The sequence below is a fragment of the Eptesicus fuscus genome, chromosome 11 (assembly GCF_027574615.1).
Source record: "Eptesicus fuscus isolate TK198812 chromosome 11, DD_ASM_mEF_20220401, whole genome shotgun sequence".
Classification (NCBI taxonomy): domain Eukaryota; kingdom Metazoa; phylum Chordata; class Mammalia; order Chiroptera; family Vespertilionidae; genus Eptesicus; species Eptesicus fuscus.
This window is the reverse complement of record NC_072483.1, coordinates 54,582,626-54,599,128: the sequence shown is the minus strand read 5'-3', so window position 1 is coordinate 54,599,128 and position 16,503 is coordinate 54,582,626. Positions and strand designations below refer to the sequence as shown.

General features: G+C 37.8%; 1 protein-coding gene across 1 annotated transcript in view; it reads left to right on the top strand.

Moving 5' to 3' along the window:
• The window catches only part of ZNF385B (zinc finger protein 385B), a 357,510-nt gene that overhangs the window by 307,448 nt on the left and 33,559 nt on the right, over positions 1-16,503 (top strand). Inside the window, exon 6 of the mRNA XM_054723048.1 lies at positions 874-984. Coding sequence (XP_054579023.1) covers positions 874-984 — 111 coding nt within the window. The remainder of the gene's footprint in view (positions 1-873; positions 985-16,503) is intronic.

Genomic DNA, 16,503 nt, shown 5'->3' with positions numbered 1-16,503 from the left:
ATAAGCAATGCTTTTTCATCTGCATTGTTTTTTGAACTGCCAGTTGTCCAATGTTAATGCTGGAGATTATTATCTGGAGTACACAATAGAATCACTGCTGTGTCTCTCTTTTTATAGGCTCTGCAAATAGTGTGTGATGTTGTTTTTTTCTTTCTCCATGTGTTTTTGTAGCTTTGTGCCATATATTTGCTGTGGTTAAGTACTTTCATCACTTTGTTTTTCTAAATATGTATGGTATACGTGCAAACCAAAGGGAGGAAAGTCACACATTGTAAGTCAAAAAACTTGCTCAATATGTAAACAAGGGTTGCATATTAACCTATCTGTTATGGGCATTTCCAGTCGAATGAATTTTACCTGTAGTATATGAAAAGTAATAAATTATTTTAAAATAAAGATAAACATTTTCTGGGCTGTGAGACAAGCCTGTAATTTATGACTTTGCCATAAATCAAAATTTAAGAAACTGACATTTATCTGTAATAATTGTCATTGAGGCCATTTCAGACTATCATAGGTATTATCACTTCATGTAGGGAAAATATTAACAAGTTAATTTTAACTTTGACCTTTGGATTTTAAATATTCTTGTTTTATGATTCTTTTAAAGTTTTTCAAGACTCCTTATGATGCATATGATTTATCGGAAGGTTGGATTCTCCTTTGATTTGTGCTATGATTTCAAACCAGTTTATTATTTTTGGTTTTGTTCAATTCCTGGAAACAGTACATTACTATTAAATGGGAGTCTTTATAATCCTTGTTTGGGAACGAAGATAAAGCCTTAAGGAATAATACAGCTATTTTTACTTGCTCACACTATTTTCTATCCTTTGAAGTTATAAAATGATTATTTTATCATTTGCTCTTCAGATGGATCCTGTGCAAAAAGCAGTTATTAACCACACGTTTGGAGTGTCCATTCCCCCAAAGAAGAAACAAGTTATTTCTTGTAATGTCTGTCAGCTTCGCTTTAATTCGGATGTGAGTATCACCTTTTTCCTGCTCTCTGTAGTCTGTCAAGCTGGAAGTCTGATTGTTCTGGATAGATACATCTCTTCATATTTACAGACTGTCTAGCAGCCACTCATCTTGGTGGCCCACTTACTTCAGTGTGCCAGGTTTTCCAGGGATTTGGATTCAACACTAGAAACTTGAGCAATAGAGGGGCTAATATAAAAAAAAATCAAGGCTTTCTGTAGGTAATCAATCTCATCTATACCATTTTATACTTAACCTCACCAATTATGTTTACTTTTGAAAAATACTTAAATAGCAGAAAACATTTTTTAAAGTTTAAAATGCAATGAAAGTATGAAAAAAAATGTAATAAATTCTAAAGAAAATCAGTTGTTACTCTTGCTACCAAGTGTTATATTTCATGTGTGTGTGACAAATCATAAGTACCCGAGAAAATAATTTACTATATAATTTCTATTTTCTCAGACATGAAAATATAGAAAAAGGTTAGTAAATTATTTTATGTAGCCAGTTTAATTATCCTGCTAAAGAAGGATAACAAGAAAAAGGTACAAATTAATATTTTATGAAAGTTGATTTTCAAATTAGACATAAAATAACATGAAATAAAAATGAATAATATTTGAATGTTTATAATAAAACCCAATTACCAAGTAAAGCCAATGACCAATGCAAATTCGAATCTGGAGATTCAATATCATATGTGATATTTCTTGAGTTACTCCACCCCAGAAGTCATTTTGCAAAACACTGTTATAGGATTTATGTTTATTGTAAATACTAAAATAATAAATACTCTATATACTATTGTATAATTGCACTTATATAACTTTCTGAAAAAGAAAACTATGGAGACGGAAATCAAATCAGTAGGGACTGATGGTGGGGTTAGGGGATTGAATACAAAGTGGCATGAAAGAAATTTTTAGAGTGTATATCTTAATTGCTGTGGTGATTATACAACTGTTTTTATTTCTCAAAACTCATATAACTTAATACCTAAAAAGGAATTTTACTGTCTGTAAAGTATAACTCAGTAAACCTGACTGAGAAAAAAAATCAATGCAATGGGAAAAATGAAATACATTGTAAATAGAAGACTAATTAATTATAGATACATAACTACTAGGGATATATTAAAGTACAATATTACTATTAGATTTAAGGTGTAATAATTAAAGCACTTTTGCAAGAAAAGACAGAACAATGAATACTGAAATAGATCCAAGTATATTTAACAGCTTTGCATAGACATTTTACAAATGTCTATAGTCACATAGGGAAATTAAAATATCTGTAACACTATGAATATAAAATTAAAATGTTCCCTACTTAACTGACTCCTTACAAAAGTTTCACCTGAAGACATGCTTCATATTTAGTCCTAGTATTCCCAGTGCAGCAATGCTATATATTGAAAACATCTGATAATACAATGCAACAGATTGCAAAGTGAATCCATATAAATATTGCAAAAGAGGCAGATTTCCATGAAGTCTATGAATGTCATGTTAGAGAACTGCTCAATGCAAAGCCACTGACAACTGAGGATATTAGAAAAGATAACTTGATAAGAGAAAAATAACAAGGTTGATGACAGACTCTTCAAAACAAAAGGCTTGACTATCAAGTGAATAATAGGGAATTTGGGCAATTATGAGTCCCTTGAATTAAAAAATAATAATGACATGTTTACATGGTTCAAAAAGTAAAATTAATTTTAAGAGATACACTGAAAAATCTTGTTCCATCGCATTCCCCATCCTCCCATGTTCCATGCTGCTCCTGTCTATCTGTAACCACTTTCATATTTCTTGTATATATTTCCTGGGTCTGAAAACCAAGAAAGAAAGAAAAGCAGGTATGAATATATACTCTTATTTCATCCCTTTTCTACATAAAAGGTAGTGTACTTTTCTTTGCCTTGTATTTTTTACATAAAGATATATCCTAGAAAATTTTCCCCTATCAAAACATAGAGAGCTTCCTCACAGTTTTCATACAGATATGCTAGGCAAAGATATTTACATCCTCGTCTCTGGAACCTTTTACTAATGTATGTTACCTAATATGTCAGAGGGGAATTAAAGTAATAAATAAAATTAAGGTGCCAATCAGTTGACCATAAAATATTTTATTCTGGATTATCTTGTGGGCCCAAGGGTCCTTAAATGTAAAAAAGGGAGGCAAAAGAAAAGGTTAGAGTGATACGATGTGAGGACAACTCTACTGGCCATTGTGGGCTTTGAAGGTGAAAGAAGGGGCTGCAAACCAAGGAATGTGGGCAGCCTTTAGAAGCTGGAAAATCAAGAAATTCATTTTCCCCTAGAACCTCCAAAGGAACACTGTTCCTCAGAATTATTAAGATAATAAATGTGTGTTGTTTTAAGCCAGTAAGTTTGGGATAATTTGCTACAACAGCAATAGAAAACTAATACAGTAGTCTATGTGTGGATGTTCCAGTTTATTTAACTAGTCCCTTATTGGTGGACATTTAAGTCATTTCCAGTCTTTTGGAATTACATAAATTTTCATAGTCAACTAATGTCAGAGGTAGGACATAAATTCAGGTCTCTTGCTTCTAAATCCACAGCTTTTTCTATTTTATTACGTTGCCTCACATATTAACTTTGCTCGTTTTCTTTGCATTTATTGAGCTTTTATTTTATGCCAAGTACCATACTATTTTCCAGAGACCAGCAGCAAATTTATTAACAGCGTTGAATGAAAGCATCTAAGGTTCAACCTGATCAGATCCTCCCAGAACTTGTTCCAGATCTTCAGCTCTGTGTTTTTATACTCCATACATAGAGAGGCCACATGGTATAGAACACTAGATTAAGAGTATTTGAATGTGCTTTAAGTTCTAAGTTTTGACTTGATAAATCACTTCATCCTGTGGGCCTCAGTTTCCTCTTCTATATCACTAAAATAGACTACTTGATCCTCAGAAGGACCTTTCCAGTTCCATAATTAAAAATGATTTCCATGGCATTTCTGTTAGAAGAACAGGGTATAAACACCCTCATTTAATGGGTGGGACAGTTAAGACCAAGGAAGAACGACTGCAAGTTTTTGTTTTTGTTTGTGTCATGGGTGGGCTGAGGGAGGTGGGGATGAGGGCCAGTCTTCTTTCTACACCCAGAATTGCTTTGGGAGTAGGTGCACCTTTGTCTTGAGCTTCATTCCATGGCCGCAGTTGTCTTTGTATTCACTAACAGAGACATGGACAAATGCACATGCGTGAGCGCCCCCTTTGTATTCACTAACAGAGACATGGACAAATGCACATCCGTGAGCGCCCCCTTTGTATTCACTAACAGAGACATGGACAAATGCACATGCGTGAGCATGTGACCGCCCCCTTCCTTGTCACCACTCAAAATTTCTGTTGATAATAGAGAAAGAAATAAAATTTCTGAGTCATACTTAGACTCTGGGTGGTAACATCACATAACCTGGATGGCAAATTCACAAGTATCACATATACATGTTCTCTGTGTTTAGTAATGGTGCTGTAATCTGCATAACTGGGCCCTGAAACTGAGCATTTTTTATTTGTGGGAGAGTTTATTATTTTATAATTACCCTATTTACATTTTAATGTAAGAATTAAGAAGATGCTCATCCTTATTTTCTTTAATAACATTTCTAAATCAGCCTGAGACTGAATTGCCTTCATTCTTCAGTGTAGAAAATATGGTTATGGAACAATCTGGAAGGCAGATTTGCACAGTAAACAGACTGCATTCTGCCTTTTCCCATTACCCATATAAAATGTAGCAGGGCAGGATTCATGCATTAAAATTCAATGTGACCTAGTTTAAGGGTCCCATAGTAGCCCCCTTTGTCCAGTTTTTATCATCTCAGTAGCACTCCACTGTTGGAAAGCAAAAGGCTACAGCTTTATTTACACAATACAGTGTTATGCAAATGAGCAAGCATTAATCACAAGCATTTCCCAAATGAACCTTTACAAATTAATACCATTAACTTTGCCAGGGGGCAAGAAATTGCATTCCAGAAATAATAAGTCTTTCCAACGGAGTCCCAGACATTTGCACAAATGTGTACAGCTCACGAATCCCTAGTTTCCTCTAGACAGCCCCCACTTCCCCCAACATGGCTTAAGCTGGCACGGAATGAGGTTATCCTAAGACTGAATGCACCTTTCTAATGAATGAATGAGTGGATTGCAACTGTAGTGTGGTCATAAATAGATAAGCCTAAATCTTAATCTTTACCTTTTAGCTGGAGGTAACCCTTTCCAGGAAAATAGTTCTATACTTTTTCTGTAGTTGGTTTTAAATAAGACTCAAAATTATTGGTTTTTTTGTCTTTCATACAAAAATACTGGAAACTAGTCCCTAACATAGGCTTCTAAAATATTTTTGAGGCTAATATTTCTCTTTTTGGCTAGGTTGTAAGTTGGCAATAATTTTCCCAAATAATTTCTAATTTGCATATAACTTCAATTCCTTGGAGAATAGTAGCAGAAGGATAAAGGAAACTCATCCTTATATAGATTCTTACACAAAATCAAGGCAATTTGACTCTCTTAAATGTTTGAAAACAGATTATCTATTATTATTATTATTATTATTATTATTATTATTGCAAACAGTTAATTATAAATACCCTTAATACATGACTGGATCCTTTATGCTTCTTAGGCAAATCAAGATGAAAGCATAATGAGCTTTTAAATCAAGTTTTATATACTCTAATATAGGAACTGACCCTGAAATTTTGACACTCAGTATTAATACCACAATTTATTAAGCGTGAGATGCAGTGTCCCTAATTGCTAACCCCACGGGCTTAATCAAATTTACCGTATTACCTTCCGGATAGCATTAGAAACTTCAAATCACTTATCTTTCACATTTTCTTTTACTTGTCTTCAATGTTGTTGTGTTGTTCTCTGTCTTTGTTTTGGTTTTTGGTTATCCAGTATCTCCAGCTCTCATCTTCGCTCACTGTTCTTTTTGCTGTGTTCTATTTCCTCATGTCTCAAGACATAAGGAGATGACCTCATGCCATTTCATTGATTTATGTTAGACTGATTACACATGGACAAGAAACTCAAGGTTTGCTTAGAAGTTAAAGTGGCAAGGGACCAACCATTTGTATGAACCTTCTATGGGTGACCTGACTCTCTCTCCTAGTCTTTACTTTAAATCTCTCTGAAATTTTAAATTTTAGAAAGTGAAACTATTCAGTGATCACCTTCAGTTCCCATGTGACTGCATTAGTGTGTAGTTGAATGTTTGCAATGCCAGTTCCCTCTGCATTTTGCATCTTTGTCATCTCTGCAGTTTTCAATTGGAAAAGGTTATTTAAGTATGCCCTCCTGGGTCTATCTTTCTCTCTCTCTCTCTCTCTCTCTCTCTCTCTTTCTCTCTCTCTCTCTCTCTCTCTCTCTCTCTCTCTCTCTCTCTCATTTTTTTTTTTTTTAGTTCTAAGCTTGTGCCTACTTCCTGACGTCTTTAAGCAGTTCGTATAATACAAATTCTCTGTATTGTATAAACAAACTGGCCCATCCACCATCTGCCATTTAAGAGGCATTAGTGCAGTTTCTGCAAGAGGCCCTGGCATTCTCTGTCATCCTGCAGAGAGCTCAGCGTCATGAGATTAGAGAGAAAGCCGCAACTTGGGGTCCCACATCAATGTTCTTTCCCATGCTCTTGGCTGACCCTCCATTTCCTTTGGCCACCATGCCTCCCTCACTCCACCTCTCCACCATCTGCCGTGAGGCAGCAAGTCCCTGCAGCAGCTGTGTTTCCTTCCCTGGGAAGTCAGAATGGCCTGGAAACAAGAACCATTAGACACCACATTTGAAGATGTCCCTTGCAGCAAAAGCAGGCGAGGCCCTCGGCCACAGGGGCACTCCTTGCCTTTCTGAAGGATCAATTCTTCTAAAGGAGTCTATGTTTTGCTATTGGCTGCCTCGTGCTTGCTTTTAACTCTAGAAATTCTGTCAATGAGTTATCAGTGTTTCTCTTTCCGTGTTAAACGTATTCTCAGACCATCAGGTTGCTCCTTCAGTCTTCTCTACTTTCTCTTTCCTTCTCCTCTGGCTCTTTCTTGGATATTCATAGTGTCTTTATTACATTTTTTTGTTTTGGTGTTTTGAGGGATTTTTTTAGGTTAATGACTGGATTCATTGCTTTAAATTCAGAGACACTTCCCTTGATGGGGAAAAAACATATTAAGCATATTGTTTGAAACTCTAACCAACACACTGTTTTAAAAAATGAGTTTATATTATATTTCCTGAATTTTCGGACACCACATTTGATAACTAATATGTCAAGGAAAACTCTGAATATTTGCTTTCAATATTTGACCCTCCCTACATCACCCTATCAGGTATGTCCAACAGGTATCTCTCTACACATGTTCATCCTACAGATGAGCTGTTGCCTCCTCTCATATACAGTCACTGTCGGCCACCCATAAACATCTACTCTATTTCTCCTGAGGCCCTTCAGCAGCCTCTCTATTAATTTATAATATATTTATATAATTTATATTAATTATGTATATGCAAAGATATGTAAATTTGGTGGGTTTTGGATTTTTTTAAGAATTGGTGCTGATAAAATGTGAGAGGCAGAGTTTTAAGAACACAGGTGCCTAGCCAGCCAGGTCTCACCTATGCTGATCGTGACCTCCCCTTCAGAAACAAAATGAGCCATGAAAGTGGGTCCTCACTGAAAAGTGAGTTGATGATGAAGGGGCTTGGAGAAAACCACCATTAAACTGAATTCTGCAGCTGACGATTAAATAGAGAGATACCGACCACAGTGATACTAATCTCATCTATGGGTTTGGAACTCCAAAACGAGTTGTAAAGTTTATACCTGCTGTTAAGCAATACAAATGATAAGATAAATGAGTAATTTCATAAGTTTGAAAAACCAACTGATTCTGTCAAGAAAAAAAGTATGGAAGAAAGAAGGAATCGATAGCATCAAATGGAAATCTAGAAAGTGATAGTGTGCTTTTGTCAAACTTTTTACATTTTTCCCATAAATAAGACTATTTATATTGATTCTTAGGTATGGAAGGTAGTGAAGCAGATAGGAGGTAATTAAAAGCATAAATCTCAGGATCCTGGGAAGGTAATCCTCTGCTTTGCAGACAGAGATGACAAAATGATGAACATTTTTTGCTTCGATATGACAGAAATATAGCATGGTTACAGAGAGGAGGAACATACTGTGCTACAAGTTTTCTTCGGTAGCTGCTTTTTGACAGTTCTTTAAAATTTTAGTCGTTTTTTGAAGCATATATTAGTGACTTATTAAATTTAAAAAAAAAAACTTGCCTCCAAAGCAGTACTGTAATATTACAAAATTGTCAGTCTTTTTCAGCACTGCCTTATTTGGCATGGATATTGGGATAATTTGTGGCTGGTTTTTAATTCATCAGTGAAAGAAAGAGAAGAATAAGATAAAAGTTGAGTTTTTTAAAAAGTGAGCATTATGACTTATAAAGACTCATATAGATGTTTATATGACATTTTCCTCAAGCTATTTCTATGTGTTTAATAATACTCCAAGGTAGGATGACCAGCCTAATATGATGTTGTAAAGGACAGGAAATGTGGATGTTATAAGGATAGTACCCAAACCCATCCCCACATATCAGGAAAACCATTAAGTATGGTATCTACAACTTACCATCACTACTGCAAGCTTTGGTATATTTCCACTCCACATTGCTTTGCTGATCAAACATTAATAATCCCTTTAAAAATACTATGGGTCTTCTTTTTTCCTGTGTAAAATTTCTATAGCTCTTTTAGGGGAAGTAAAAGATTCTTCTTCTTTTTTTAAAATCTTTATTGTTGGAAGTATTACATAGGTCTTCCTCTTCCCCCCCCCATTTTTTTTCAAGTCATTTTGTTGGTGATTTTGTCATCTAAAAGTTGTCTTGCCCCTTGGGGGTTAGGGAAAGACTGTTGAAAGCTTGTGGATTTTCTTTCTTTGCTTAGTATGCATTGCTTTAGTTAAGATTGGTTGTGGAATCCTTAATAAGATAATTTTTCATTCAATTTTTGTGGTTTAGGATTCTTTAGCTAAAAATGTATTCAACATATAATTAGATATCAGGTAGAATTTCTAGGCTGAACACCTATAGGTTTGCTAAATGATTAGTTGCTGATTTAAAGCTTATATTCAGACTTTATTAGGACATGTTTGGTTTCCCATAGATTGTATTTTATTCTAGTGCTTGAGTGAATAATTGACTAATTTTCATAACTTTTACACCCCCCAAAAAGGTATTACTTATGTAAGACAGAAGCAAAACAAAACAAAACATAAAAACCTGCATGCAACAAAAAGTAATCTTGTCTATTCCATTCCTTTCAAGCAAGTAGTTGGTCGAATACAGTACAGAACAATCTGCAAAAAACAGAAGTTTAGCTACTTTCATTTCTCAGGCAGCTCTTTGAAATAATTGACAGCATTTGCCCTGGAGGCCAGAGAACTTTAGATATAGTGGGTCAGCTTAAAGAGCAGTTTTTTGGGAAAACCTGGCTGGCCATAAGAAACTTAATGATACATCTCCAGGGTGGGAGTGTAAGGATAGCATATGAGGAAGTATTTATTACTCTGGTCAATTTTTAAAATTTCAAGCTAGGAAGACTGTAGGAAAATAGTGTTGCAGGTTAATGGGAGTTCTTCAAGGAGAGTAAAGAAGCAGTGAACTTGATCAGAGACAGAAGAGTATCAAAATAGTTCCTGCCAAGAAAGGAAAATTCAAGAAATATAAGACAAGTTCCCTACTCTCACAGATCTAATTACCTAGGGAAACAAAACTAATCCACATAGAAACAATGCTGACCTGTATGATGTTAACTATAGGGTAATATAAATTTAGGAAAGAAGCCAGCACACAAGCTAGAAGAATAATCGCAAGTGGAAAGCTAGCCTTTGGCAGGTGCCTGTTCTTCTGCATTAGAGGCCCCACTAGACACTCGCCACCTATCTCTGTAGTTCCAGAGGCCCATGGAGGAGGTGAAACCAGGGGAGAGGCTTGAGAGATGATCAGGATTTGAAGGAGAGAATATTGAAGAATTATTAAATACTAGAGCTAAAATAGATAGGGTTTCATTAAGGATATTGTCCATGAACAGGCTGCAGAAGAGGTCCATGAACCTCCCAAAATCATTTGCTTATCTGCATACCTGAAACCATGGTCACTTAAAATGATCTCTTAAAGGTGATTGACTCTTCCCTTCTCAAAAAATGAATGTTCCACAGCTTCCACTGGTAACATTTCAGGATTTAGCCATTTTAGTAATGAGTATTTCATCTTACCTAAATGAGAGAGAGAGAGAGAGAGAGAGAGAGAGAGAGAGAGAGAAAGAAGAAGAAGAAGAAGAAGAAGAGGAAGAAGAGGAGGAGGAGGAGGAGGAGAAGGAGGAAAGGAGGAGGAGGAGGGGGAGGAAGGGAGGGAGGAAGAGAGGGGAGGGAGGGAGGAAGGGAGGGAGGGAGGGAGGAAGGAAGGAAGGAAGGAAGGAAGGAAGGAAGGAAGGAAGGAAAGAAGGGAGGGAGGAAAGAAGGGAGGGAGGGAAGGAAGGAAGGAAGGAAGGAAGGAAGGAAGGAAGGAAGGAAGGAAGGAAAGGAGAGAGGAAGGGAGGAAGGAAGGGAGGAAGGGAGAAAGGTAAGGGAAAGAAGCGTACTTGTTTTTCTCACTCTAGTTCTGTCTTCTAGAGCACCTGGAGGGCAAATGTTGTGTTCCCTGCTCAGAAAACAGATCTGATGAATAAGAACTCCCAAGAATACATCACTTTGTTAAGGTTCTGTTCTTGGGGGCTGAGAATATGATTTACTCTTATTAATTTGTTTTTCCTTTAGATACAATGTACTTTTAGCTCTTATCCTATCTAATGAAGAGGGAATATGCTAATTGACCCTCATGTCATCACAAAGATGGCAGCACCCATAGCCAATAAGGAGGGAATCTGCTAATTGACTGCCCCGCCCTCAAAGATGGTGGCGCCCTCAACCAATAAGAAGGGAATATGCTAATTGACTGCTCCTCCCTCAAAGATGGCAGCACCCAGTGCCCTCAGCCCCACCAGGGCAGCAGGCACACGGCACGGCCAGGCCCGCCCCTAGGTGGGCCTAGCTGCTCCGTGCACCTGCCTCCAGAGTCCCCCAGTCTCCTTAACCCCCTAGCCGCCCATGGCCAGCCCAAGGAACAGACAAGCCTTGGATGGCAGCTGCCCAGCCGCCCAGAGCCTCCTGAGGCTCAGATAACCAGGGCCAGCTGCGGCTTGCACTGCCGGCAGTGGCAGTAGCAGAGGTGTGATGGGGTGTTGCCTTCCCTTGATCGCCGGGTCACCTCCCGCCCCTGAGGGCTCCCAGACTATGAGAGGGAGCAGACCAGGCTGAGGGACCCCACCTCCAGTGCATGAACTTTCATGCACCAGGCCCCTAGTAAATAATAATTATATTCCGTTATCAGTGATATACCTAACATAGCTGATTCCAAAACTAGACCATATTTAACATCCCCTCTTGAGGACAAAGTCACTTTCAGAAAAATTGTGAAATTACATGTATAATAATAATGGCCAGAAAAGAAACTCAGACATTGTTTTAAAGATTTAAATATATTACTACTAGAGGCCCGGTGCATAAAATTTGTGCACGGGGGTTCCCTCAGCCCAGCCTACACCCTCTCCAATCCAGGACCCCTCAGGGGATGTCTGACTGCGGGCCTAAACCGGCAGTCAGACATCCCTCTCACAATCCTGGACCGCTGGCTCCAAATTGCTCACCTGCCTGCCTGCCTGCCTGGTCACCCCTAACTTCCCCCCCCCCTTTCCAGCCCGATCACTCCTCACTGCCTCTGTGTGCTGGCCTGATCGCCCCTAACTGACCCCCTGTCGGCCTGGTTGCCCCTAACTGCCCCCCCCCCACTGCTGGCCAGGTCACCCCCAACTGCCCCCCTCTGCTGGCCTGGTCACCCCTAACTGCCCCCCCTGTTGGCCTGGTCACCCCCAACTGCCCGCCGCCCCCCCCCCCCCCGCACTGGCCTGGTCACCCCTCCTGCCCTCATACCAGCCTAATCGCCCCCAACTGCCCCGCCTGCCAGCCTAATCACCCCCCAACTGCCCCCCCCCCACCAGCCTGGTCGCCCCTCATGGCCCCGTCGCCAGCCTTGTTGCCCCACGCAGCCTGCTGTTCAGTCATTTGGTCATCCCTCACTAACCCCCCTGATAGCCTGGTTACCCCACACAGCCTGCTTGTTCAGTTGTTTGGTCGTCCCTCACTAACCCCCCTGCCAGTCTGTTCATAGGGCAGCCATCTTGTGAGGGCGTGAGAGTTAATTTGCACATTACCTCTTTATTATCTAGGATAACACTTAAACCTATATAATAAAGGGCTAATATGCAAATCAATCGAATGGTGGAACAACTGGTCACTATGACATGCACTGACCACCAGGGGGCAGACACTCAATGCAGGAGCTGCCCCCTGGTGGTCAGTGCACTCTCACAGGGGGAGTGCTGCTCAGCCCAAAGCCAGGCTCATGGCTGGCGAGCGCAGTGGTGGTGGCAGGAGCCTCTCCCACCTCCATGACAGCACTAAGGATGTCGACTGATGGCTCGAGGAGCAGGCCTAAGCCATCAGTCGGACATCCCCTGAGGGCTCCTGGACTGTGAGAGGGAGCAGGCCTGGCTGAGGGACCTCCACCCCACCCACGTGTACAAATTTTGTGCACCGGGCCTCTAATTATACTATAAAATAGGGGGAAAAGTAAAAGTTAAATCCTTTTATTACATTATATTAATTACATTAACATATTTATAAATGAGAAAAACTTGAACCTTATATTATTCTATTGCAGTAATGAATAATTACATTATAGTAACAAATAAGTGAATTTTAATGAAATCAGAGTTACACAAAAGATACAGTTTACATAGCTACTAAATTGTACCACTGATATTTTCTTTTTCATTCCTTAGTTTTAAAACACATAAAAATTACAAAGACGCATAAATTTTCATTTTAAAGATATTAGCCAAAGTCAATGAAATATGTTATATGTAAGTTCAAATTTATATTTAGCAAGCAAAAATAATACACCTCACAGTTGTCACTGTCTCAATCTTAAATTTCAAACACAGATAAATATTCTAGACAGTCATGTAAAACGAGAGAATTGCAGTACCTCAAGTTCTGTTTCTTTGTCTATACAGTCACTATGATATCATCGCCTGTTTCAAATCCACAACTGAAATGCTAGAATATGAGTGACACAAGGTTTGCTACTAGAACTGCATCCGAAAGGAGCTTCAGTGATTCTTAACCACTAGGAACTTATTTTCTAAGTAAATGATGTAGCAGAGTCATTGTGGATTCGGAGTTTATTGATATCACTGCAAGTCCTCTGTATGAACTTTCATATAGTTAATGAAAAGATAAGCAAACAGCCCGGCCAGTGTGACTGTGTGGTTGAGCGTTGACCAACAGACCAGGAGGTCACGGTTAGATTCTAATCAGGGCACATGCCTGGGTTGCGGCTCGATCCCCAATGTGGGGTGTGCAGGAGGCAGGCAATCAATGATTCTATCTCATCATTGATGTTTCTATTTCTCTCTCCTTCTTCCTTCCTCTCTGAAATCAATAAAAATATATATTTTAAAAGATAAGTAATAAAAATGTGCTACTTTTAAGTTTAAACATATTACTAAAATTCAACTGTAACCACAGCAGTTGTTTAGAACTTAGACTAACAATTTTTTTCAAGAAGAAATATTTTATTACAAAGTTAAAAATTGCCAGATTATAGGAATAATAAGAAGCAAACTGATTGTTCATCAATTTTATTATTGTTTTTAAATTATTTGCAGACAGTACAACTCATTTCCTGAAGGTGGACTGCCCCACCTTCAGTATACCACTGATGCTTGTAAATGTTTGTTAATGGAATTCTAGTTCTGCTTTAAATGGGTGTTACATGTAGCACGGGGAATGTGCAGTGCTGATTTATACTACAAATAGTTTCCTTTTTATCTTTGATAATGCCCACTGAATGTTCCCTGAAATGTAGCTTTCATTATCTCTGAACTGTGAGCTTGAAGTGATTACCTGCTTTTTGCTCTGGAAAGATGTAACATTATTATTTAAGAGACATCTATGGAATCCTTTTATGTGATAATTTATTTGTTTATGTCATGAATTTTATTGGCTTTTTCTCATATCATTGGAGAAGAATAGAAAAGTATAGATTCACTAAAGGGGTAGTTAGGATATTTGTTATAGTTTGTAATTTAAAATGTTTAAGCCAACAAAATGTTCGCTATGCTTTTTTAAACTAAAAATACTAAAATCTCTTTTTAAAATTTAATTTATACACTTACACAGATGGTCATAGAAGGGGTATTCATTAACATCTGTCAATGTTGGGGAAATGATGGATGTCTATATTTGTAAAATGCCAGAATAGAATCACAGAATTTGCAGATGTAGATTTAAAAATACAAAGCTTGAATATCTGAAAGACGTTCTCTTCAAGCTGGTTTTCTAAAGATTTAGACATTGAATGAATGCCTTTTGAATACATTTTCATAAATGCAGGAAATTCTTGTTAATTTGGACTACCATCGTTAAGGATTTGTGATAATTCAGGCATAGGCTGAATTGGACTTCTGTCTGGTCCAAATGTTTTCTTCAAAGAAAATACAGTTGGATGTTGCAAAGGAGATTAGAGTACAGAGATTTAGAATACCAACAGAACCATTTTTTTCAAGCTTACTTAAGCACTTTAAAGACATTCATTCAAATACAAGAAATGATATAATTTAAAATAATTCTTATATATTTTGATACATCACCTAAGAATCTCTCTTAACTAACAGTTACCAACTAACAGCATTTCCTCAAAAATTTTCTACTTTCCAACTTTTTTATACCATTTCATTATGCCTTTCATCCAAATTAGTCTACATTAATGAGGTTTTTCTGAAATTATAAATCATTTAATAATATATAATACTATCCCTTTTTTTTTTAAAGCACATGATATTTCTGTGACTTGGTTAGAATTTCTCTGAAAATATTCTGAGTCAAGTGTTTTAACTTAGATAATATATAGGATTTATATTGCAGGCCAAATAGACATTGTTTTGAGAGATGATAAACCAATTTAATTACCTATACTATCAAATTAACTAAATGATCAATAATTCACTGATTCTGTGTTCTGACCTGGGCCTATTTTTATTTTAATCCTCACCCAAGAATATGTTTTTTTATTGATTTGAGAGAGAGAGGTCGGAAGAGAGAGAAATATCAATCGATTGCCTCCCCTTCACACCCCGATTGGAGATGGAACCCATAACCTAGATATGTGCCCTGACTGGGATTCGAACCCTCAACCTTTTGATGCACGGGATGACACTCCAATCAACTGTACCACCTGGCCAGGGCTGACCTTGGGTTATCTTAATAGACAAGTGAGTGAACCATTGTATTTAAGAATTGTTTTTCCAATAAGTTCACAATTGATCAGTTATGACTGATCAAGCCCCAGGTCCCAAAAATCATACCAACTGGTGACCCTGACTTCAATCCACTGCTTCTAATCATAGACAGAAATAAGTTGAGAATCTAAAGCAGTGCTTTTCAATGTTTTTCATCCCATGGCACATATGAACTAATTACTAAAATTCTTCAGCACACCAACAAATATATTTTTTGCCAATCTGACCAAAAAAATAGCTATAATTTTGAGTCATTCACACCAGATGACTATTGTTGTGTTGGCTATTGTCATTTGTTTTTATTTGACAATTTAAGGGAAAAGAGATCAGTGCCCCTGACTAAATAGTCAGGTATTGCATGTTTTAAAAATTCTTGCAGCACACCTGTTGAAACTGCTGATCTAGAGGAAGTCAGAGGTACTGATTTGATTATGGCTGCTTTTGATACCAATATCTTCACTCTATTAGTTACCTAGCATCTTCCCAATTCAGGTTTCTATCCAGTTGTGCACATCTCTAGTCAGTTCTTGCCACTGGCCCCATTGTTTGCAGACTCCACTCACAATGGCTCTTTTATTTCAGTCAATCTGCCAAGCTGCTTCTGTCCCTCCCACTTTTGATCTAGTCCACACTTCTCCTTCAGGGCTCACCTTAAATGTCTCTTCCTGAAGAGCTTTTCTAGAACCCCCAGTCTAAACTCGCCCCACTCCCAATAATTTATATCACCCAGTATTTTTCCTCTACGACATGTATCACAGTTTGTGACGATATCTTTATGTAACTCTTTGTTTAATATCTGTTTCCAACACAAACATGCATGCACACACACATGCACACGATTGTTGGCTCCATAAGCACAGGGACTGAGTACGTGATGTGCATTGCTGACTCTCTGGTGCCTAGCACAGTACATATATTTTCTCGAATAAATGGTCCTTAAGGAGATTTTTTTTTTAAATCTTTAATTTATGACAACCCAAGGATTGGCTGAGAATTACTGAATCCAT